General features: G+C 41.2%; 1 protein-coding gene across 3 annotated transcripts in view; it reads right to left on the minus strand.

The window, feature by feature from the left end:
- Positions 1-290: 290 nt before the first annotated feature.
- The window catches only part of katnb1 (katanin p80 (WD repeat containing) subunit B 1), a 28,413-nt gene continuing 5,558 nt past the window's right edge, over positions 291-23,145 (minus strand). For all 3 annotated transcript variants that reach the window (XM_061875746.1, XM_061875728.1, XM_061875737.1), the window contains 16 exons: positions 21,812-21,912; positions 21,692-21,733; positions 21,540-21,623; positions 21,348-21,463; positions 21,142-21,213; positions 16,872-17,022; positions 16,620-16,795; positions 16,402-16,550; positions 16,281-16,331; positions 16,155-16,216; positions 10,869-11,096; positions 8,465-8,614; positions 8,316-8,392; positions 8,171-8,245; positions 7,994-8,110; positions 291-6,337 (listed from right to left, as the gene is read on the minus strand). In XM_061875746.1, the coding sequence (XP_061731730.1) occupies positions 6,196-6,337; positions 7,994-8,110; positions 8,171-8,245; positions 8,316-8,392; positions 8,465-8,614; positions 10,869-11,096; positions 16,155-16,216; positions 16,281-16,331; positions 16,402-16,550; positions 16,620-16,795; positions 16,872-17,022; positions 21,142-21,213; positions 21,348-21,463; positions 21,540-21,623; positions 21,692-21,733; positions 21,812-21,912 (1,793 nt within the window). In that variant the 3' untranslated portion in view covers positions 291-6,195. The remainder of the gene's footprint in view (positions 6,338-7,993; positions 8,111-8,170; positions 8,246-8,315; positions 8,393-8,464; positions 8,615-10,868; positions 11,097-16,154; positions 16,217-16,280; positions 16,332-16,401; positions 16,551-16,619; positions 16,796-16,871; positions 17,023-21,141; positions 21,214-21,347; positions 21,464-21,539; positions 21,624-21,691; positions 21,734-21,811; positions 21,913-23,145) is intronic.

Genomic DNA, 23,145 nt, shown 5'->3' on the forward strand with positions numbered 1-23,145 from the left:
TGGCTCTAGAGCCAGATGTGGCTCTTTTGATGACTGCATCTGGCTCTCAGACAAATCTTAGCTGACATTGCTTAACGCGATAATTACGAATAATTTCGCTGGTAATCACAGTGCTAATAACGTGCAAAATATAAAACATTCTCATGCATTTATATCCATCCATCCGTTTTCTACCACACCTGTTCAAGAAGTCGCATTAATGGTAAGAAGTATTTTATGTCACCATGAGGGGGGGTTGCAGCTTGCTGCGGGGTCGTTCTCCCAGGAAGGCAGACGGACTACTCGGGACATTGCATTTAGCTAAAAACATGATTTAATTTGAACAAAAAAAATATACAAACAAAAATCGCTCACAGCGGAGGCACAACTTGGGCTGAAGAAAAAAGCTAACGCATAAACAGACTAAGAACATAAATCAAACAAAACTTACTTGGCATGGCATGAAGCACGAAACTATGGCAAGGCATGAAACAAGTCAGCACAGGGCGACTGACTGGCAAAATACTGCCTCTGATTAGTGCTCGGGAAGCATTTTGTCCACCAGAGACAGGTGGACAAAATGAGTAACCAAGGAAACCAGACAAGGGAGTGGAAAAAAAACAGGAACTTAAAGAGTCCAAAGGACAAACATCACATGGCCAAACAAAAACACGATTAACAGACATGACATTTTATTTATTATTGGTTAGCTTCAGAATAACAATGTTATTAAAAAGAATAAGAGACTTATTATACTCTAAAAGGTTGGTCTTACTTAAAAATGCACACATTTAGTTGTATTCAGTGTTAAAAAATATGATATGGCTCTCACGGAAATACATTTTGAAATATTTGGCTTTCATGGCTCTCTCAGCCAAAAAGGTTCCCGACCCCTGATCTAGAGATTTAAAACTTGAATAAATATTAATACTGAATAATGACACATTTTTAACATTTTATTTTTACCAAAACCCTTTGGGGTCCCCGGGATCCAGCCTGAGTGGAGGCCTGAATGTATATTTTTTATACATATATTGTATTGGTTTTTTAAAATAAATGGCCCCCGCTTGCTTTGATTATTCAGTGTGCGGCCCTCAGTGGAAAAAGTTTGGACACCCCTGGTTTAAGGTAACCCTCCTTGGATCATTTTTTACATGGGTAAGTGCGGCGTGTATTCCTTGAATTAGGGGTGTCAAACTCAAATACAGAGTGGGCCAACATTTAAAACTGAACAAAGCCGTGGGCCGAGGTTGAACAAATGGACCTTTTAATTTATCATGTTTTTGTTTGGCCATGTGCTGTTTGTTTTTCGGACTCTTTAGTTCCTGGTTGTGCACTCTTGCTTGTTTTCTTTCCATGTCTACTCATTAGTTTCACCTGTCTCACGCTTTGCACTCACATACCCGTCACTAATCAGGTCGGTATTATTCAAGCTTGCAGTTGCCAGGCAGTCGGCCTGGCGACATTACCTCCTGGACACCCATGCTATCTGATATCTTTTCTACTCATGCCATTGTCATGCTGACATAGTTTTCTTGCTGCTCGTTTCTTGCCACGTGAGTTTTGTGTATTTCTTCTCACAGTAAGTGTTTATTTGTTTCATGTTCATAGTTTTTTTGCCCAAGTGCTAGTTTTTGTTCACTAGTCAAGTTTGTTCTTCGCCTTTGTGCGCGCCGTTAGTTTTGTACCTTTTGTTAGAGTTGAAATAAAATCATGTATTTACCTCCAAGCCATGTCCGATCGACTTTACTTGCATCTCGGGAAAACAAACACCCCAAAGTCCACGCCCTGACATTAATAGGGACTGAAACGAGTTTTGCAAGGCTTGTATAACTTTACAGTGACATGCAAAATCAAGTTTCAAATTATAATAATATTTAGAAAATATCAACGGCATATCAAATAAAATTTAAATACAAATTTAATGCGTCTTTTCTATTCGCAGCCTTCTGGGGTGAATATTAAAATACACTTTTTCCACAGGCTAATAATAAATTTGAAAATAAAATAATAATGAATGAATCAACATTCAAGCCTTGAAGTAGCAAGAGAAAGTGCATGAATAAAACTGTCATGTCTTGTGATCATGTTCTGTTTGTTTTTGACTCCATTACTTCCTGTTTTTGCGCACCCTGGATTGTTTTAGTTTCCATGACAACTCATTAGTTTCACCTGCCTCATTTGTTTGAACTCACGCACCTGTTCTTAATCATGTCACTATTTAAGCCTGTCCTTTTCTGTTGGTCGTTCTGGTGTCATCACTCTTGTTTTTGCTCTGTCCATGCAATAGTTGGTACTGATGTTCATTGTTCATGCTGCCTTGCTCAGGCCACAGTAGGTGCTGTTTGTTTTATGTTCTTAGTTTATGTTTAAGTATTAGTTTCGTTCCCTGCGTTAAGTTTTGTGCCACCACTGTGAGTGCCTTTTGTTTGTAGCTTTTGAGTTAAGATTAAAATCATGTATTTACCTTCACGCCATGTCCCGTCACCTTCTTTTGCATTCCGGGAAAACAAACCCCACCGTAGTCCACGGTCTGACAAAAACGTTAATTATGGCTCAGTTTGCTCTAACACTGAATATGGAACGAGCAACGCTTACATAGCTTATTAGCGCAAAATCAACTTTCACAAATCAAACGAAAAAACATCAATGGCATATTAAATCAAATTTAAATAAAAAAATTAAGGCCTCTTTTCTATTTGCAGCCTTCTGAGGTAAATATCAACATTAACTTTTTCCACAGGCTAATAAATTAGAAAATAAAATAACAATGAGGTGGGCGGAGTTGAGGTGTGTGTGGGGGTTGGCGGCGGTGGGGGGTGTATATTGTAACATCCTGGAAGAGTTAGTGCTGTAAGGGGTTCTGGGTATTTGTTCTGATGTGTTACGGTCCGGATGTTCTCCCAAAATGTGTTTGTCATTCTTGTTGGTGTGGGTTCACAGTGTGGCGCATATTTGTAACAGTGTTAGAGTTGTACATACGGCCACCCTCAGTGTGACCTGTATGGCTGTTGACCAAGTATGCCAAGTATATTTTGTATGGAGGAAAAGCGGACGTGACGACAGGTTGCAGAGAACGCCAATATTGTTGTCCGGGTGGAAATCGGGAGATTTTCGGGAGGGGCACTGAACTTCGGGAGTTTCCCGGGAAAATCGGGAATGTTGGCAAGTATGAGTATATGCGGTGTTACAGCGGCGGTGCCGCTTAATAAACCCGGCGGGCCAGCTCTAATGTTCATTTGATGTTGACTCAAGGGCCAAATGAAATTACACGGCGGGCCAAATTTGTCCCGCGGGCCAGAGTTTGACCCCCATGCCTTGAATCTTTGGCTGTTAGCTCTGTGTGGACTCATTGTTTATATATATATATATATATATATATTACACACATATATATATATATATACACATATATATATATATATACATATATACATATATATACACATATATATATATATATACATATATATACACATATATATATATATACATATATACATATATATATACTTTTTTTTTTTATATATATGTATATATTTTATGGTTAAAAAATGTGGTTCCTTTTAACTTGCTTAGGAACCTTATGCTTCCCCTTTAAATTACTCATGTTTTTTCATTTATTTATTATATTGTTTCGTATGAATGTCTCTCACTGCAAACCAAATATACCTGTGGGTACAAATTTAAAAAATCCAATCTAATCTAGCTCTTTCTTTGGATGCTTAACCCTCAGGGACACAGGCTGACTTTCTTTTGTTCTTTTAGCAAATTGTTGTTGTATTTAGGCCATAATTACTGTTGTGTCACTCCATTATGAAATTGAGTAGACATTTGCGAGGTTGGAATGCAGATTTAAACCTGTGACTATCTGATCAAAAAGGCCTTCACAGGGGTCAAAAAATGACATGCTTGATATTTTTCTAAGTGTGACATTGAAGATAAACTTCCGTTACAAACCAATTCGCAAACAGCGATTATGAGATTTTGATCCTAATAATTTTATGCGTAATTTTCGCAATACATGAAGTTGCCCTTTATTCTGGCTTGAGCACCTGCCCCGTAGAATTTCTGTGCATGTGCCTGCTGGTAACTGTGGAACGTCAAAATTCACACCCTCGGGAATCAAGAATGCGGTATACATATTTAATAAGCGCGCTGATGTGAGTTTTCAGTTTGAGACCCTGCCAGGGGTTTGTTAGTGGTCAAAAGACTTGATTGTGCTGCGATTAATTTGGCAAACATTAGCTAACTCAAAAGAACGGTCCAAAAAAAGAGAAGGGTTCTGGCAAATACAAAGCCCAAAACCAGTGATGTTGGCACATAGTGTAAATGGTAAATAAAAACAGAATACAATGATTTACAAATCATTTTCAACCTATATTCAATTGAATATACTGCAAAGACAAGATATTTAATGTTCCAACTGGTAAACTTTGGTATTTTTTGCAAATATTAGCTCATTTGGAATTTGATGCCCGCAACATGTTTCAAAAAAGCTGGCATAAGTGGCAGAAAAAAACTGAGAAAGTTGAGGAATGCTCATCAAACACTTATTTGGAACATCCCACAAGGGAACAGGCTAATTGGGAACAGGTGGGTGCCATGATTGGATATAAAAGCAGCTTCCGTGAAATGCTCAGTCATTCACAAACAAGGACGGGGCGAGGCTCACCACTTTGTGAACAAATGCCTGAGCAAATTGATTAAGAAAAACATTTCTCAACCAGCTTTTGCAAGAATATAGGGATTTCTCCATCTATCATCAAAAGGTTCAGAGAATTTACAGAAAGTGTTGCATGTAAGCGGCAAGGCCGAAAACCAACATTGAATGCCCATGACCTTCGATCCGGCGGTACCGCATCAAAAACCAACATCAGTGTGTAAGGGATATCACCACACAGGCTCAGGAACACTTCAGAAAACCACTGTCAGTAACTACAGTTCATCTTTTAGTGCAAGTTAAAACTCTACTATGCAAAGCGAAAGCCATTTATCAACAACACCCAGAAACGCCACCATCTAAGATGGACTGATGCAGTGCTGTTGGGTATAACGAGTCAACTGTTCAAATTGTTTTGGAAAAAGTGGACGTCGTGTCCTCCAGACCAAAGAGGAAAATAACAATCCAGATTGTCAAAGGCGCAAAGTTCCAAAGCCAGCATCTGTGATGGTGTGGGGGTGTATTAGTGCCCAAGGCATGGCTAACTTACACATCTGTGAAGGCACCATTAATGCTGAAAGGCACATACAGGTTTTGGAGCAACACATGTTGCCATCCAAGCAACGTTATCATGGACGCCCCTGCTTATTTCAACAAGACAATGCCAAGCCACGTGTTACAACAGCGTGGCTTCATAGTAAAAGAGTGCGGGTACTAGACTGGCCTGCCTGTAGTCCAGACCTGTCTCCCATTGAAAATGTGTAACACATTGCCAAGCCTAAAATACGACAACGGATACACCGGACTGTTGAAAAACTTAAGCTGTACATCAAGCAAGAATGGGAAAGAATTCCACATGAAAGGCTTCAAAAATGAGTCTCCTCAGTTCCCAAAACGTTTACTGAGTGTTGTTAAAATGAAAGGCTATGTAACACAGTGGTAAAAATGCCCCTGTGCCAATTTTTTTGCAATGTGTTGCTGCCATTAAATTCTAAGTTAATGATTCTTTGCAAAAAAAAAAAAAGTAGTTTCTCAGTTAAATATCTTGTTTTTGCAGTCTATTCAATTAAATATAAGTTGAAAAGGATTTGCAAATAATTGTATTCTGTTTTTATTTACCATTTACACAACGTGCCAACTTCGCTGGTTTTGTAAAACAATGACTGAAGCTCAGGAGTAGAAGTTGTGAAAGCCATACCTCTGCTTCAATGATATTTCCCTTAATTTCTTCCACAGTGACTTGTTAAGAATAAGGCGATGACGGTGGGGACGCACCCTGATGGGTGGTGAAGTCCCGGGAGTGTTGTACTCACGTAGACCGAGAGCCATTCAGAAGTCTTCAGTGACAAAAATCACTTTTTTTTAAATCAAGTCCTCCTTTGTTTGTATGTAGAAGACTTGATTCCAGGCTCTCCCAGGCGAGGACTTTTGTCCACAGAGAAAAGTCATCTTCAGACTTGAAGAAACACCCCTGGTCCTGGTCAGCAAAATGTTTTTTTTTTTTTACTTTATTGAAAGAATGCAAAGCTCCCGAAAGTTTTTTTTTCTTTTCTTCAAAGCGCATCATCCAGCGGCCCCAAGAGCAGCTGCAACTCCCTGAAGGCACAACCATGGCGGCCGACTTGAGACGCCTTGTTCTTCACCACGTTGTTGACGTTCTTCAACTGCCTGTAGCACATCCTGCACTTATGGTGTCTGCGGAGTTACATGAGTCACCGTCAGTGTAGGGGTGGACAATTATTCAAATTCTTATCAACGATTTCGGCTTCTCACAATCATAAAGTTAAAAGTCAAAGTACCAATGATTGTCACACACACACTCGGTGTGGCGAAATTATTCTTGTGATGTAAATCATCATATACAGTGGGGCAAAAAAGTATTTAGTCAGCCACCGATTGTGCAAGTTCTCCCACTTCAAATGATGACAGAGGTCTGTAATTTTTTTATCATAGGTACACTTCAACTGTGAGAGACAGAGTGTGAAAAAAAATCCCAGGAATTCACATTGTAGGAATTTTAAAGAATTTATTTGGTCAACCATTCAAAGCTCTCACTGATGGAAGGAAGTTTTGGCTCAAAATCTCACGATACATGGCCCCATTCATTCTTTCCTTAACACGGATCAATCGTCCTGTCCACTTAGCAGAAAAACAGCCCCAAAGCATGATGTTTCCACCCCCATGCTTCACAGTAGGTATGGTGTTCTTGGGATGCAACTCAGTATTCTTCTTCCTCCAAACACGAGGAGTTGAGTTTATACCAAAAAGTTCTATTTTGGTTTCATCTAACCACATGACATTCTCCCATGTGCTCTCTGACAAATTTCAGACGGGCCTGGACATGCACTGGCTTAAGCAGGGGGACACGTCTGGCACTGCAGGGTTTGATTCCCTGTCGGCGTAGTGTGTGACTGATGGTAACCTTTGTTACTTTGGTCCCAGCTCTCTGCAGGTCATTCACCAGGTCGCCCCGTGTGGTTCTGGTATTTTTGCTCACCGTTCTCATGATCATTTTGACCCCACGGGATGAGATCTTGCGTGGAGCCCCAGATCGAGGGAGATTATCAGTGGTCTTGTATGTCTTCCATTTCCTGATAATTGCTCCCACAGTTGATTTTTTTCACACCAAGCTGCTTGCCTATTGTAGATTCACTCTTCCCAGTCTGGTGCAGGTCTACAATTCTTTTCCTGGTGTCCTTCAACAGCTCTTTGGTCTTGGCCATAGTGGAGTTTGGAGTCTGACTGTTTGATGCTGTGGACCGGTGTCTTTTATACAGATAACGAGTTCAAACAAGTGCCATTAATACAGGTAACGAGTGGAGGACAGAAGAGCTTCTTAAAGAAGAAGTTACAGGTCTGTGAGAGCCAGAGATCTTCCTTGTTTGAAGTGACCAAATACGTACTTTCCACCATAATTTACAAAATTCCTACAATGTGAATTCCTGGATTTTTTTTCACATTCTGTCCCTCCCAGTTGATGTGTACCTATGATGAAAATTACCGACCTCTGTCATCATTTTAAGTGGGAGAACTTGCACAATCGGTGGCTGACTAAATACTTTTTTGCCCCACTGTAAACATGTGATAATTATAAAAACAAAAAAACAAAACAATAATGGGCCTGGCATTGTACATGCAGTTTTCTGAGCTTGTTATGGTGAAACAGATGGGGAGCGTACAGTATGAGTGAAAACAAGATCACGTCTCCTAGAAGTTTGGTACTTCACCGTGGTTGCTACTAGAGATGTCCGATAATATCGGAACACCGATTTTATCAATTTCACCTAAAAATAATTCTACATCACTGGAGAGACAATTATTAAAGTGGACGGCAGTATGGGGGCAGCTCACCGCTCCTCGCGTGTAATGTCCACGCCCACCGACGGCGTTGCCCTGAGCGTGTCGGAGATGAGCGGCCAGAAGTATTTCATGATGATCTTGAGCGAGGTGCAGCCGCACTGCATGTAGCTGACACACAAACACAAATGTCAGCAGCAACGCACGACCTGTAACCTTTGCCTCGCTCACCTCTCGTATTTACTCTGCAAGAGTTTGTCAATCTGAGGAAGACTCGTCATGCACACGTCCAGTTTCCACAGTGTCCTGACCACAACAACAACAACAACAACATGGCAGCCATGTTTACTACATTGTGTGTGTGTGTGTCACTCACGGCTGCATGTTGACAATGCTGAGGACATCCACGACGATGCACAGGTCGTTCATGGAAACTGCAGCGTCCAAAGCGCACTGTGCAATCAAAAAGTCACGACCGAACAAAAGAGGCGGGCGAAGAGGGAGCGGTAGGACGAGCGACGCTACCTTGATGCCCTCGCGGGCCCACACGCCTCGCACGCTGTCCAGGTTCTTGTGTCGGCTGCTGAGCATCACGCACATGGTGTCGTGGCCTTTGCGGATCTGACTCAGCGCCTCGTCGTCGCTCAGAACCGGCGCTCTCTTGTCCTGCGATGACTTTGGAGGAGAGACGTCATTAAAGGGGATCTGCTATTTTTTTTTTTTTTTCAATTATCATTCACAATCCTTATGTATGACAAGAACACATATATATTTTTATTTATTAATGCATTCTAAGTCATAAATAAATGTTAGAAAAAGTCAGCTATGGAGCCAACGAAAGTCGCTCTATTATACCTAAAAAGTGCTCTAAAAAATATTCCATAAATCACCACTAACGTTTCATATATAATCTGTAAAATGTAACAGGCACATTCATAATAACATGTAATATTTGCGTAATTTGCTTATTTTAGGCATACAGTGGTGTATTTAATTTTACAGACACATCACAACTTCTGCTTTACCCTCCGACAACAACAAAAATAACAACTAATCATGGGAGACAATGAGAGATAACAGATAAATGATGACTTTGGGACAATTGACGATCTAGAACAGGGGTCCCCAAACTACGAATCCGGCCTGCCAGTGTCCAATATCCGGCCCGCGGGAAGTCCCAAGTTAAAAAAATTAAATAATTAATTAATTTTAAGAAAATAAATAATAAAAAAAAAAAAAATATATATATATATATATATATATATATTTATTTATTTTTTTTTTTTTTCAAATCTGTCATTTCGAATTCATTTTCTACAGCTTGACACTCTGTGTCTCCTAGCCACTCAGGCAAATCATATTGTTTAAAAATGCATTTTCCCATCAAAAACATGACATCAAAACATTTTTAACCCAATGCGGCCCCCGAGCCAAAAAGTATAGGAACCCCTGATCTAGAATCTTGTATTTTTGAGTCTGAATATAAGGAGGATGAGCTACAATTTTAGAGGCTGTGTGCTAAACATTTCCAGCTTAAGTGAAACACTAAGCATCATGCAGCTATATTGCTCAGTGCTAAACAAGAAATACAAACTACCAACACAATGGAACAGGGGTAGGGAACCTATGGCTCTTTTGATGACTGCATCTGGCTCTCAGATAAATATTAGCTGACATTACTTAACACGATAAGTAATAAATAATTCCGCTGGTAATCACAGTGTTAAAAATAACATTTAAAATACAAAACATTCTCATGCATTTTAATCCATCCATCCGTTTTCTACCGCACCTGTTCAACAAGTATTTTATTAATTATTGGTTTGCTTAAAAATAACAATGTTATTAAAAGATGCGCGACTTAACATACTCTAAACATGTTGGTCTTACTTATAAATGTACGTATTTAGTTGTATTCAGTGTTGAAAAAAAAATATATATATATGGCTTTCATGGAAATACATTTTAAAATATTTGGCTTTCATGGCTCTCTCAGCCAAAAAGGTTCCCGACCTTTGTGCAGTAACAATATCTTACTGCACAATGTCTGTTAAGTTAAAGTACCAATGATTGTCAAACACACACTAGTTGTGTTGAAATGTGTCCATCCCCTTGAACACCCCTTGGGAAGTGAGGGGAGCAGTGGGCAGCAGCGGTGCCGCGCCCATGAATCATTTATGGATATTTAACCCCCAATTCCAACCCTTCATGCCGAGTGCCAAGCAGGGAGGCAATGGGTCCCATTTTTTGATTGAACTCCCAACCTACCGATCTCAGGGCGGACACTCTAACCAGTAGGCCACTGGGTAGGTTGTTACTGGGATACCGACTGATGGGATGTTTATATCTTCCTGTTTAGATAAAAAATTAATCTTAATCCTCACACAGGTATATAAAAAAAAGGGCCCCAACGAGCGTCTTTTCATGTCTTTGTCGCTATCTTTGGGTCAAGGTCAAAGTTGACCAACTTCTCGGTTTATATCCACAACCTTCTACTATCCAGGTGAGAAGCATGATTTATAATCTAGCGTTGACTTTCACCAACACAAAGGTCATGCAGCAGCTCACCGGCTCAATACGGCTCATAAGCCAGTTAGCTCTCTGTGGTCACGGCGTCCCTAAAATAGCTGTCTGTTAGTACTAATAATAACAATATCGCTTTAATAATCGGGTCAGGAGATGCAAACAAAGTATCGTTGGCGGTCTTTGGATGTTTCTTTTAGAGTAATAGTCGACTAGCATTAGCTGCATTGTTAGCAGCCTCGTACTTGCCCAATTTTACGACTTAGAAAGCATGAAAAATGAACAACATATGTGTTCTGGTCTTACATAAGGATTGTGAAGGATAGGCAAAAGTCCCCAAAAAGTGCAGTTCCCCTGTAACGCACAAATGTATGCACGGCAGATGCCCATAAAGATGGCGACTCACAGGAAGGAAGTCGGCCACATTGAGGCCGATCGGCTCGTTCCTGCTGATGGGGAAGATTGCAGGATGCGGTTGGACGTACGTCTGAAGAGGCGGCGGCGGTGGTGGTGGTGGCGGCATGCTGCTGGCAGGGGCTGGGAACACCTGACCCGAGGGGGCGGGGTTTTTGGTGCAGGTGACCACAATTGGCTCCACCCTCTGGATGGGCGTGGCCGTGGACAACGGCGACACCTGTCTCACGCAGACACACACACCATCGTCATTAGCAGAATAACTAATAAATTAACTCTGGCGATCAATCAAAACATGCTATTATTAACTGTGAACACGAAATGAATTCATCTCATGCATTACATGACAACATGGCGTCTGACGGGCAGTTGCACACTTCTTTCCTTTCTAAGGGAACAGCTGGAGACACCGTGATTAGTCAGAAACACTCTATCACATGTTCTTACTGAAAAAGCAGATATGCTTAAAGGCCTACTGAAACCCACTACTACCGACTATGCAGGCGAGCTACTTTTCAATTGACCAAGTCGAGGAGATCTACCTCATTCCTATTTATAATTTATATTTATTTATTTATGAAAGAGACCTTTTTGTTAACAAGTTAATGTTGTTTAATGATAATACAAGCATGTTTAACACACATAGATTCCTTTCTTTCATGAAGACAAGAATATAAGTTGGTGTTATACCTGATTCTGATGACTTGCATTGATTGGAATTAGACAGTGGTGCTGATAACGTCCACATTTTCTAATGGAGGAAAAAAAAGTCCTCCTTTCTGTCCAATACCACATGAAAGTGGTTGGATTTGGCATCTCATTTGTCCAACTTGCATACTCGTTTTTAAACACTTTGTTATGAGAGTAGCATATGTGTGTGGCCCTTTAATGTCTGGCAGCAGGTGAGTGACGTCAGTGAGAGTGCGGGTGGGCAAGCAAGTGAGAAAGCGGTCGCTGAGGGCGGGGTAGAAATACATTGGCATCAAACTCCGTAGCTTGCTAGCTTGTGCACGCTAGCTTTCTGAGACTCTTATTTTGTTAGCACAGACAGGATGAAACAGGTCTTTTATGGTGAAGACAGGAACTGTGCAGTCGGTCTTTAGAGTTTTGACAGTAGGTACGGAGTCTCTAGAAATAAAATGTGTTTCTCTGCGTCCGCCCTGTTAGTGATTTTTTTCTTAAATATGAGCTCGCAGCAGCCAGCGTCATCTCACAAGATCCTCGGGTGCCGAGAATGTCAAACAACTGACGAAAGTGAAGTCTTGGTATGATTGATGATTGCTCATTTTTATGTCTATTTTTTAATGCCTGGCTTGAAATCGACTGACACACCCTCCGAGATCGACCAGTCGATCGCGATCGACGTAATGGGCACCTCTGATGCAGAGTGATAGTTTATATATCAATGATGAAATATTAACATTGCAACACATGCCAATACGGCCGGTTTAGTTTACTAAATTGCTATTTTACATTTCGCGCGGAAGTATCATGCTTAATCGTCGCGGTATGATGACGCGTGCGCGTGACGTCACGCATTGTAGAAGACATCTTGTTCCCGCACCGTTCCCAGCTATAAGTTGTCTGTTTCCATCGCATAATTACACAGTATTATGGACATCTGTGTAGCTGAATCTTTTGCAATTTGTTCAATGAATAATGGAGACGTCAAAGAAGAAAGCTGTAGGTGGGAAGCGGTGTATTGCGGCCGCTCTTCAGCAACACAAACACAGCCGGTGTTTCATTGTTTACATTCCCGAAAGATGACGGTGAAGGTTTACTATGGAACAGAAAGGTCAAGCGAACACGGTTGGATTGGCCCACACACACAAAGTACAGTGTTTATGCAGCGATCATTTCGAAAGATCGTGTTTCGAAGAGGGTCCCTAACGAATGTCAGAGATGGGCATCGCCACCACCCGTCGATTGGTGCTGAAGAAAGGTGCGGGGCCGACCTTCAGGTTGTACGAGTACGACCATATGATCTCACTAAAACACTAGTAACACAATAAGCAGATAAGGGATTTTCCAGAATTATCCTAGTAAATGTGTCTAATAACATCTGAATCGCTCCCACTGTATAGTCTTTTCTTTTTCTAGTCCTTCACTCTCACTTTCCTCATCCACAAATCTTTCATTCTAGCTCAAATTAATGGGGAAATCGTTGCTTTCTTGGTCCGAATCGCTCTCGCTGCTGGTGGCCATGATTGTAAATAATGTTCAGATGTGAGGAGCTCCACAACCCGTGATGTCATGCGCATATTGTCTGCTACTTCCAGTACAGGCAAGGTTTTTTTATCAGCACCAAAAGTGGTGAACTTAATGGTCGATGTTCTCTACTAAATCCTTTCAGCAAAAATATGCCAATATTGCGAAATGATCAGGTATGACACATAGAATGGACCTGCTATCCCCGTTTAAATAAGAAAATCTCATTTCAGTAGGCCTTTAACTTTCTGCAAAATATTGGTTAACTTTTATAATTGATGGTTGAAAACTTTCACAGTGTACATTTCTACCCGACTTGCTTATATTTGTCTCCGACTGAGCGCTCACCAGGGGTGTCCAAACTTTTTCCACTGAGGACGCACAACGAAAAATGAAAGCATGCAGTGGCCATTTTCATAATTTTTGTTTTCCAAACGGCAGAAATTTTTGTTTTCCAATATACTACCGGTATTTGTTGTAACCATTAGAGCTCCCCTCAATTTTGATGAATGATAAAGGTCTTGAGGACCCAAAAGAGTCTCAGTCCTTATTAGAGTGTTAAAAACAAGCCATTTTTTCCCCCGTAGATAATTTTCAGATCTATCCATTGACGTACATATTTCTATTTTTTTTGTCCCTTTTTGTATAAGAAAACCTTGTTCTTTTTTAGCAAACACACAGAACATGAAAAAACCTAACTGAAATCAATCGCTTCCTGTAAATAATCAATGAGTTTCTTACACCTTGCTACTGGAATTTTGGACCACTTTTCTTTTCAAATTGCTTCAGGTCTCTCAGATTTGAAGGGTGTCTTCAGTTTTTAGATCTCTTAACAGATACTCTATAGGATTTAGGTCTGGACTCATTGATGGCCACTTCAGAACTCTCCAGCGCTTTGTCTTAAGCCATTTTTGTGTGCTTTTTGAAATATGCTTTGGGCCGTTGTCCTGCTGGAAGACCCATGACCTCTGATGGAGACCCAGCTTTCTGACACCGGGCCCTACATTATGCCCCAAAATTCTTTGGTAGGCCTCAGATTTCATGATGCCACGCACACCAAAAGCAGTAAAGCAACCCCAAAACATCAGTGAACCGCCACCATGTTTGACTGTAGAGATGGTGTTCTTTTCTTTGAAGGCCTCATTTTGTTTTGTGTAAACAGTGTGATGATGTGTTTTACCAAAAAGCTCCACTTTAGTCTCATCTGTCAGCAGGACATTGTCCCAGAAGGATTTTGGCTTCCTCAGGTAAGTTTTTGCAAACTCCAGTTTTGCTTTTTTATGTCTCTATGTCAGCTGCTTTGTCCTCCTGGGTCTCTTACTATAGCGTGCCTTTTCATTGAGATGGCGACGGATATTGCGAGCTGACACTGTTGTAGCCTGTGTCTGCAGTTCAGCTTGAATTGGTTTGGAAGTGAATCAAGGTTCTTTATCCACAATTCTAACAATCCTTCGTTGCAGTCTTTCATCAATTTTTCTCTTCCTTCCACGCCCAGGGAGGTTAGCTACAGTGCCATGGGTTTTAAACTTCTTGATGCCATTGCGCACAGTAGACACAGGAACATTTAGATCTCTGGAGATGGACTTGTAGCCTTGAGATTGTGCAGGCTTTTCCACAATCTTGGTTCTCAAATCTTCTGAGAGTTCCTTGCTCTTCTTTCTTTTCTCCATGCTCAAAGTGGTACACACAACACAAAAGGTCGAGTAAACTTTTGTCCATTTTAACTGGCTGCAAGTGTGATTCCTATATTGCCAGCACCTGTTACTTGCTAAAGTTTATATTAAAGGAGCACCACATGCTTAGAAAACAACTATTTCTTATTATTTTGAAAAGGTGCCAATAATTTTCTCCAGTACATTTTTGGAGTTCTCTGTAAAATAATATCAGATTTGGCTTTTTTGAATGATTTTTTTGTGTTGTTCCAATGCAAACAAAAGAAAAAAAAAACATGTGAATAACAACCTCTTTTTGGGAGAAGTGGTGTATAATCTGACAGAAATGCAGGGGTGCCAATATTATACAGAATATATATATATATATATATATATATATATATATATATATATATATATATATATATATATATATATATATATATTTATTAGGGCTGCAAATCTTTGGGTGTCCCACGATTTGATTCAATATCGATTCTTGGGGTCAAGATTTGATTCAAAATCGATTTTTTTTTTCAATTCAACACAATTCTCAAATCAAAAATGATTTTTTTCCCGATTTAAAAGGATTCTTTATTCATTGAATACATAGGATTTCAGCAGGATCTACCCCAGTTTAATGACATGCAAGCAGAGTAGTAGATTTTTGTAAAAAGCTTTTATATTTGTAAAGGACAATGTTATATCAACTGATTGCAATAATGTAAATTTGTTTTAACTATTAAACAAACCAAAAATATGACTTATTTTATCTTGTGAAAACATTGGACACAGTGTGTTGTCAAGCTTATGAGATGCGATGCAAGTGTAAGCCACTGTGACACTATTCTTTTTTTTTTTTTTTTATAAATGTCTAATGATAATGTCAATGAGGGATTTTTAATCACTGCTATGCTGAAATGTTAACTAACATTGATATTGTTGTTGATAGTATTCATTTTTGTTTCACTACTTTTGGTTTGTTCTGTGTGGTGTTTGTGTCTCCTCTCAATGGCTCTGTTTATTGCAGTTCTGAGTGTTGCTAGGTCAGGTTTGGTTTTGGAATTGGATTAAATTGTTATGGTATTGCTGTGTATTGTTTTGTTGGATTGATTAAAAAATAAATAAATAAATAAAAACTAATTAAAAAAAAAAAAAAAATTTCAAAATGAGAATCGATTCTGAATCGCACAACGTGAGAATCGCGATTCAAATTCGAATCAATTTTTCCCCACACCCCTAATATATATATATATATATATATATATATATATATATATATATATATATATATATATATACACACAAAAATAATCCTTTAATACAAATGAGAATTGATAAAGAAACAAACCTTTAAGCAGAATCGAAAGTGGAATTGTAAAATTCTTATTAATTCCAATTCCGATACATTGACTGACCTGCAGATTGTCGGGAATAACGGGCAAGTTGTTGACATGTTGTCCAAACGATGACGACAGTTCTGAAAAGAGGAAAGATGAGCGAGTTCAAGAAGCCCAGAAGATGTCACCGGAAGCTGGACTCACCATCCTCTGGGGGGGCGGGGAAAGGTTCTGCCATCTTGGGAGGAGTCCGAGCTGGGGACAGAAGAATTTCGTGTGGGAATTTGACCTTAGTCAGGAAAAAAAAGTGTGACCTTTCACCTACAGATGGCGTTCTTGGGCTGGAAGATTTCCTTGTAGTCTTCCGCATTGTGGATTTCAGCCGAAGAAACTTTCTCGTCCGCTTCATCCTCGCTAGGGCTCCGCCTCTCGCCTTCAGGACTCCGCCTGTCAGCATCTGAGCTGCGCTTCACCCTGATGACGACAGTGCAAATATTCCAAACCCTGTTTCAGCAAACATCGCCCGTCCCGCCCTCCTCGCACCCTTGAGCCCGGCAGTCGGTCGCGGGTCGCTCGTAGCTGCGGCGTAGCGCCACTCCCTTGGGCTCCGACGACGGCTGCTGGTTCTGGACGACTCCTGGGAGCGTGGGGGTCGTCTTGACGCGCTTCAGGTCCACCACGTAGGACGCCACGCTGCTCAGCTGGTGAGACGCGCCGATCTGGCGGCAGAGGAGACGGCGTGAACCGTTGTCAATAGTCATTTTTTGAGGAACGGAGAGGGTCGAAACTACGCACCAGCTGCTCGTTGCAGACGGCGAGGTCACACACTCGGCCCCACCCTACCGCCACAGAGTCCAAGCAGCGGTCGGGCTCCCAGCCGTAAACACGCAGAGAGTCTGTAGAGCCGCTAAACAGGCAGCTTCCGTCTGGACTGAAGAGGATACACCTGTGACACCCAAGGTCAGAGGTCAGGTCTGTTAGAGGAATATTTTCCACCTTAATCGGAATATATAATCACTAGTTTTGGCCTTCGTTCTGACTGAAGACATACACACGATGATCTCACCCTGCTCGTTATTGATGCACTCTCACACACATATATTGTTTTTAAAGGTGTCATGGGGGACTAGCCTGTAGAGTGTGAAGGAGGAGAATGTGTGTGTGCTAGGCACACGTGTCAAGTTAACTCAGTTTTGTTGCCATTACACATTCTGTGTGGACAAAAGTATGAAAAGACGGCCAACTGTTTGCAGGGTTTCCCCTAGAATGCCAAGATACCTGTGGGGGCGTGGTTAGGGGCGTGGCAGGCATGTGACTTGAACTTAATTAAAAAGACTGAAAATAAGCCGGGGGTCTGAGGGCCGTGGTGCCCTGGTGCGGGAACAAGGGTGGGGTATGTTGTCTGGCCCATGTACTTGGAACACAAGAAAAAATGTTCAATGTACTTGGTCTTTCTAGGGATTTCTCCAATTCTTTTAGACAATTTTTATTTATCAAAAACAACTGGCAAAAAATCTATTTCTAGTGTTAATGTAGACTGTAGTCGTGATTAGAGACTCTTTACGGCAGGGGCGCTCACACTTTTTCTGAGAGGCGAGCTACTTGTCAATTGACCGAGTCGAGGAGATCTACCTCATTCCTATTTATAATTTATATTTATTTATTTATTTATGAAAGAGACATTTTGTTAACAAGTTAATGGTGTTTAATGATAATACAAGCATTTTTAACACACATAGATTCCTTTCTTTCATGAAGACAAGAATATAAGTTGGTGTATTTGATTCTGATGACTTGCATTGATTGGAATTAGACAGTGGTGCTGATAACGTCCGCATTTTCAAATGGAGGAAAAAAAAAAGTCCTCCTTTCTGTCCAATACCACATGAAAGTGGTTGGATTTGGCATCTCATTTGTCCAACTTGCATACTCGTTTTTAAACACTTTTTTATGAGAGTAGCATATGTGTGTGGCCCTTTAATGTCTGGCAGCAGGTGAGTGACGTCAGTGACTGTGCGGGTGGGCAAGCAAGTGAGAAAGCGGTCGCTGAGGGCGGGGGGAGAAATACATTGGCATCAAACTCCGTAGCTTGCTAGCTTGTGCACGCTAGCTTTCTGAGACTCTTATTTTGTTAGCACAGGCAGGATGAAACAGGTCTTTTATGGTGAAGACAGGAACTGTGCAGTCGGTCTTTAGAGTTTTGACAGCAGGTACGGAGTCTCTAGAAATAAAATGTGTTTCTCTGCGTCCGCCCTGTTAGTGATTTTTTTCTTAAATATGAGCTGGCAGCAGCCAGCGTCATCTCACAAGATCCTCGGGTGCCGAGAATGTCAAACAACTGACGAAAGTGAAGTCTTGGTATGATTGATGATTGCTCATTTTTATGTTTATTTTTTAATGCCTGGCTTGAGATCGACTGACACACCCTCCGAGATCGACAAGTCGATCGCGATCGACGTAACGCCCACCCCTGCTTTACGGTATAGCTCGGTTGGTAAATTGGCCGTGCCAGCAACTTGAGGGTTCCAGGTTCGATTCTCGCTTTCGCCATCCTAGTAGCTGCCGTTGTGTCCTTGGGGAAGACACTTTACCCCCCTGCTCTCAGTGCCACCCACACTGGTTTAAATGTAACTTAAATATTGGGGTTTCACTATGTAAAGTGTTTTGAGTCACTAAAGAAAAGCGCTATATAAATATAATTCACTTGACTTCACTACTTCTGTCGCTCCAAGTCCGCGAGGAAAAGCGGGCTACAGGGAGCGTGACGTCGCACTTGCTTCGTGCTTCCATAAAAGCCGCCAGACTCATCTTAAATTTTGAATATGGCTGTTCATGGGTATTTCTCGGATACATTAAAGTATGTCCACCTCGCGGACATGCTGTTTCCGTATTGTTTACGTCATCACAACATTCGGTTTCGGCAGCTGTGTTGCGGTGATAAAGTATGTCATTTTTCAGCGGCCAAATTTTCGGTGCATCACAATAGTCACACACTAGGTGTGGTGAAATTACCCTTTGCATTTGACCCATCCCCATGTTCATCTCCTGGGAGGTGAGGGGAGCAGTGAGCAGCAGCGGTGGTCGGGAATAATTTTTTTGATTTAACCCCCAATTGCAACCTTTGATGCTGAGTTAATGGGAGGTAGTTTTATAGTCTTGGGTATGACTTGGCCAGAGTTTGAACTTATTACCTACCGATCTTAAGGCGGGACACTCTAACCACAAGGCCACTGAGCAGGCCTAGTCAATAGCAAAAAATAAACTGTATATATATTTCCATTAAGACTGTAACAACCTGCTGGTGATAATGTCTAAGTTGGTGTGTTATATTTTTCCCACGGTCGGGTGAACGCACCGTGTTGGCGGAAAATGAAGAAGGATCTGCGTTTCCATGACCCCCAGAAATGCGCGAAACCTAAATATCGCAAAAAGTAACTGGTAATGAAAACACCCACATTTCGAAAAACCTCTCAAATATCGCTAAAACATTTTTGCGCTCTCATGAAGTGGTTTTTGAGAGGTTTCAATATTAATGTGTTTCACAAAAGCATGATGGAATTTGTTTTCCCGCATTTAGAGGTCACCTAAACATCAAACCGGTGGAGGGCCAATGCAAGACAAATAGGGTAGACGGGTCATCTTGGTCTTGCTTCTGATCGGTCGGCCGGGGGGAGCGAGGTGGTCCGGCCGACCCGCAAGCTTGTAGAGAACCATGTACCCGAACAATGTCAAGGGGCCCGTAAGGACACTCGCTGCCTTTAAGCGATAACCCGTTGCCTTTGTTTTCTACTGACATCAGCGCACCAACGACGGCTGCAATATCTTCCTCCAAGTGGAGTATGGCGGGACGAGATTTTACAAGAATTACGACCCTTTAATTAATTGGTTCTCAACCTTTTTTCAGTGATGTACCCCCTGTGAACATTTTTTTATTCAAGTACCCCCTAATCAGAGCAAAGCATTTTTGGTTGAAAAAAAGAGATAAAGAAGTAAAATACAGCACTATGTCATCAGTTTCTGATTTATTAAATTGTATAACCGTGCAAAATATTGCTCATTTGTAGTGGTCTTTCTTGAACTATTTGGAAAAAAAGATATAAAAAATAACTAAAAACGTGTTAAAAAATAAACAAGTGATTCAATTATAAATAAAGATTTCTACACATAGAAGTAATCATCAACTTAAAGTGCCCTCTTTGGGGATTGTAATAGAGATCCATCTGGATTCATGAACTTCATTCTAAACATTTCTTCACAAAAAATACATTTTTAACATCAATATTTATGGAACATGTCCACAAAAAATCTAGCTGTCAACACTGAATGTTGCATTTCTTTTCACAGTTTATGAACTTACATTCATATTTTGTTGAAGTATTATTCAATAAATCTATTTATAAAGGATTTTTGAATTTTTATTTTTAGAATATTTTTTAAAAATCTCATGTGCCCCTTGGCATACCTTTAAGTACCCCCAGGGGTACACGTACCCCCATTTGAGAACCACTGCTTTAATGGAATAAAACGGCTACAAGTCGCAAATATACTTTCTCAAAATATCTCTTTTATTTAGCAAAAAACTGCAATGGAAACACAGCTAGTGCTGCGTTCTGGGAGTGAAACACGGAGATAGACGTGTGTATACGAAGGAAATACTTTTTGGGATTTGGCCGGTTGTTAGCATAAGATTGGCAATAAAAGCTAAAAAGAGCCTCAGACTTTGCGAGTCTTCTTCTGGACGCTTCAATATATTACTTTATTTTGTCTTCACGTTAAAAAAAACTAATTTTTAAGGTGTGGCCGCTAACATGTTGCCATGGAGCACCGCCACGATCAAATACATTAAGAGGAAACCCTGAACTGGTTCGACTTTGACTTTGACTCAGCGCTGGTATTTGTTTTGTTTGTATTTACTACTGTTTTGTAGAATACATTGTTAAACTTCAGTTCTAGTCACTTCAAATCATTTTAGACACCCTTACGACAAAAAAATCTGGGAGGAGTCACCCCTCTCAAAAGGGAAAGTCCCAATATCCCAACAACCGACATTCTCATCAGGACTCACCTGACCGGACTGGTATCGCCCTTTAACGAGGCCACCATGGAAAACTTCTCCAGGTCCCACAGCTTCACGGACCTGTAGCACAAAATGGATGTCATGTCATGTCATGTCATGTCATGTCATGTCATCTCATGTCATGTCATGTCATGTCATGTCATGTCATGTCATGTCATGTCATGTCATGTCATGTCATGCAAAAAGGCCGTCACCTGTCGGCGCTGCCGGACGCCAGGAGGTACTCGTTTGGATGAAACTGGATGGCGGTGACAGCGGCGTCGTGCGCGTTGAACTCGCTGATGGTCTTGGCCTGCATCAGGTCCCACAACTGTGGCGCAAAAAACGTCGACGGGTCAACGTCCCGCATTCACGTCGGTCCCACACCGCCTTCGGGAAACGCCTACCTTGATGGTGCGGTCGTCCCCCGCCGACGCCAGCCATTTCCCATCGGGGCTGAAAGCCAGACTCCTGACGGCCTGCGTGTGGCCCTGTGGGACACCGTGCGGCGGTCAGGTGACACCGGGAGAGCGAGAAGACATGACGCCGAGTGTCTTACCTTGTAACTGTAGAGGTGGCCGTTCCTCCGCATGTCCCACAGCTGACATCGTCCATCACATGGCGTGGAATATTACATGGTCAAATCAGTACACAAACACACAAAAAGGGGTGCACACACCTTGATATTTGTGTCCGTGGAGCTGGAGGCCAAAAAGTACCCAACAGGATGAAATCCCAAACTGGTGATGTTTGCTTTGTGTCCAGCCAGAGTGCGCAAGACTGCACAGACAAGGAGTGGTCAAAGGTCACTAGGCGTCCCATGACAGCCAGTTGAAAGGACTATAACATATTTGCAAATATATAATATATATATATACATACAAATATATATATGTATATATATATACAGTATACAAACCCCGTTTCCATTGGAGTTGGGAAATTGTGTTAGATGTAAATATAAACGGAATACAATGATTTGCAAATCATTTTCAACCAATATTCAATTGAATGCACTACAAAGACAAGATATTTGATGTTCAAACTCATAAAATAATAATTAACTTAGAATTTCATGGCTGCAACACGTGCCAAAGTAGTTGGGAAAGGGCATGTCCACCATTGTGTTACATCACCTTTTCTTTTAAAAACACTCAAACAATTGGGAACTGTGGAAACAAATTGAAGCATTGAAAGTGGAATTCTTTCCCATTCTTGTTCTAAGTAGAGCTTCAGTCGTTAAACAGTCTGGGGTCTCCGCTGTCGTATTTTACGCTTCATAATGCGCAAAACATTTTCGATGGGAGACACGTCTGGACTGCAGGCGGGCTAGGAAAGTACCCGCACTCTTTTTTTTACCAAGCTACGCTGTTGTAACACGTGCTGAATTTGGTTTAGCATTGTCTTGCTGAAATAAGCAGGGGCGTCCATGAAAAAGATGGCAGCATATGTTGTTCCAAAAGCTGTATGTACCTTTCAGCATTAATGGTGCCTTCACAGATGTGTAAGTTACCCATGCCTTGGGCACTAATGCACCCCCATACAATCACAGATGCTGGCTTTTGAACTTTGCGTCGATAACAGTCTGGCTGGTTCGCGTCCCCTTTGGTCCGGATGACACGATGTCGAATATTTCCAAAAACAATTTGAAATGTGAACTCGTCAGACCACAGAACACTTTTCCACTTTGCATCAATCCATCTTAGATGATCTCGGGCCCAGAGAAGCCGGCAGCGTTTCTGGATGTTGTTGATAAATGGCTTTCACTTTGCATAGTAGAGCTTGAACTTGCACTTACAGATGTAGCGACCAACTGTATTTAGTTACAGTGGTTTTCTGAAGTGTTCCTGAGCCCATGTGGTGATATCCTTTAGAGATTGAGGCCGGTTTTTGATACAGTGCCGTCTGAGGGATCGAAGGTCACTCTCATTCAATGTTGGTTTCTGGCTATGGAGTGATTTCTCCAGATTCTCTGAAATTTTTGATGATATTATGGAGCGTAGATGTTGAAAT

Source organism: Nerophis ophidion, linkage group LG02, assembly GCF_033978795.1.
Source record: "Nerophis ophidion isolate RoL-2023_Sa linkage group LG02, RoL_Noph_v1.0, whole genome shotgun sequence".
Lineage (NCBI taxonomy): Eukaryota > Metazoa > Chordata > Actinopteri > Syngnathiformes > Syngnathidae > Nerophis > Nerophis ophidion.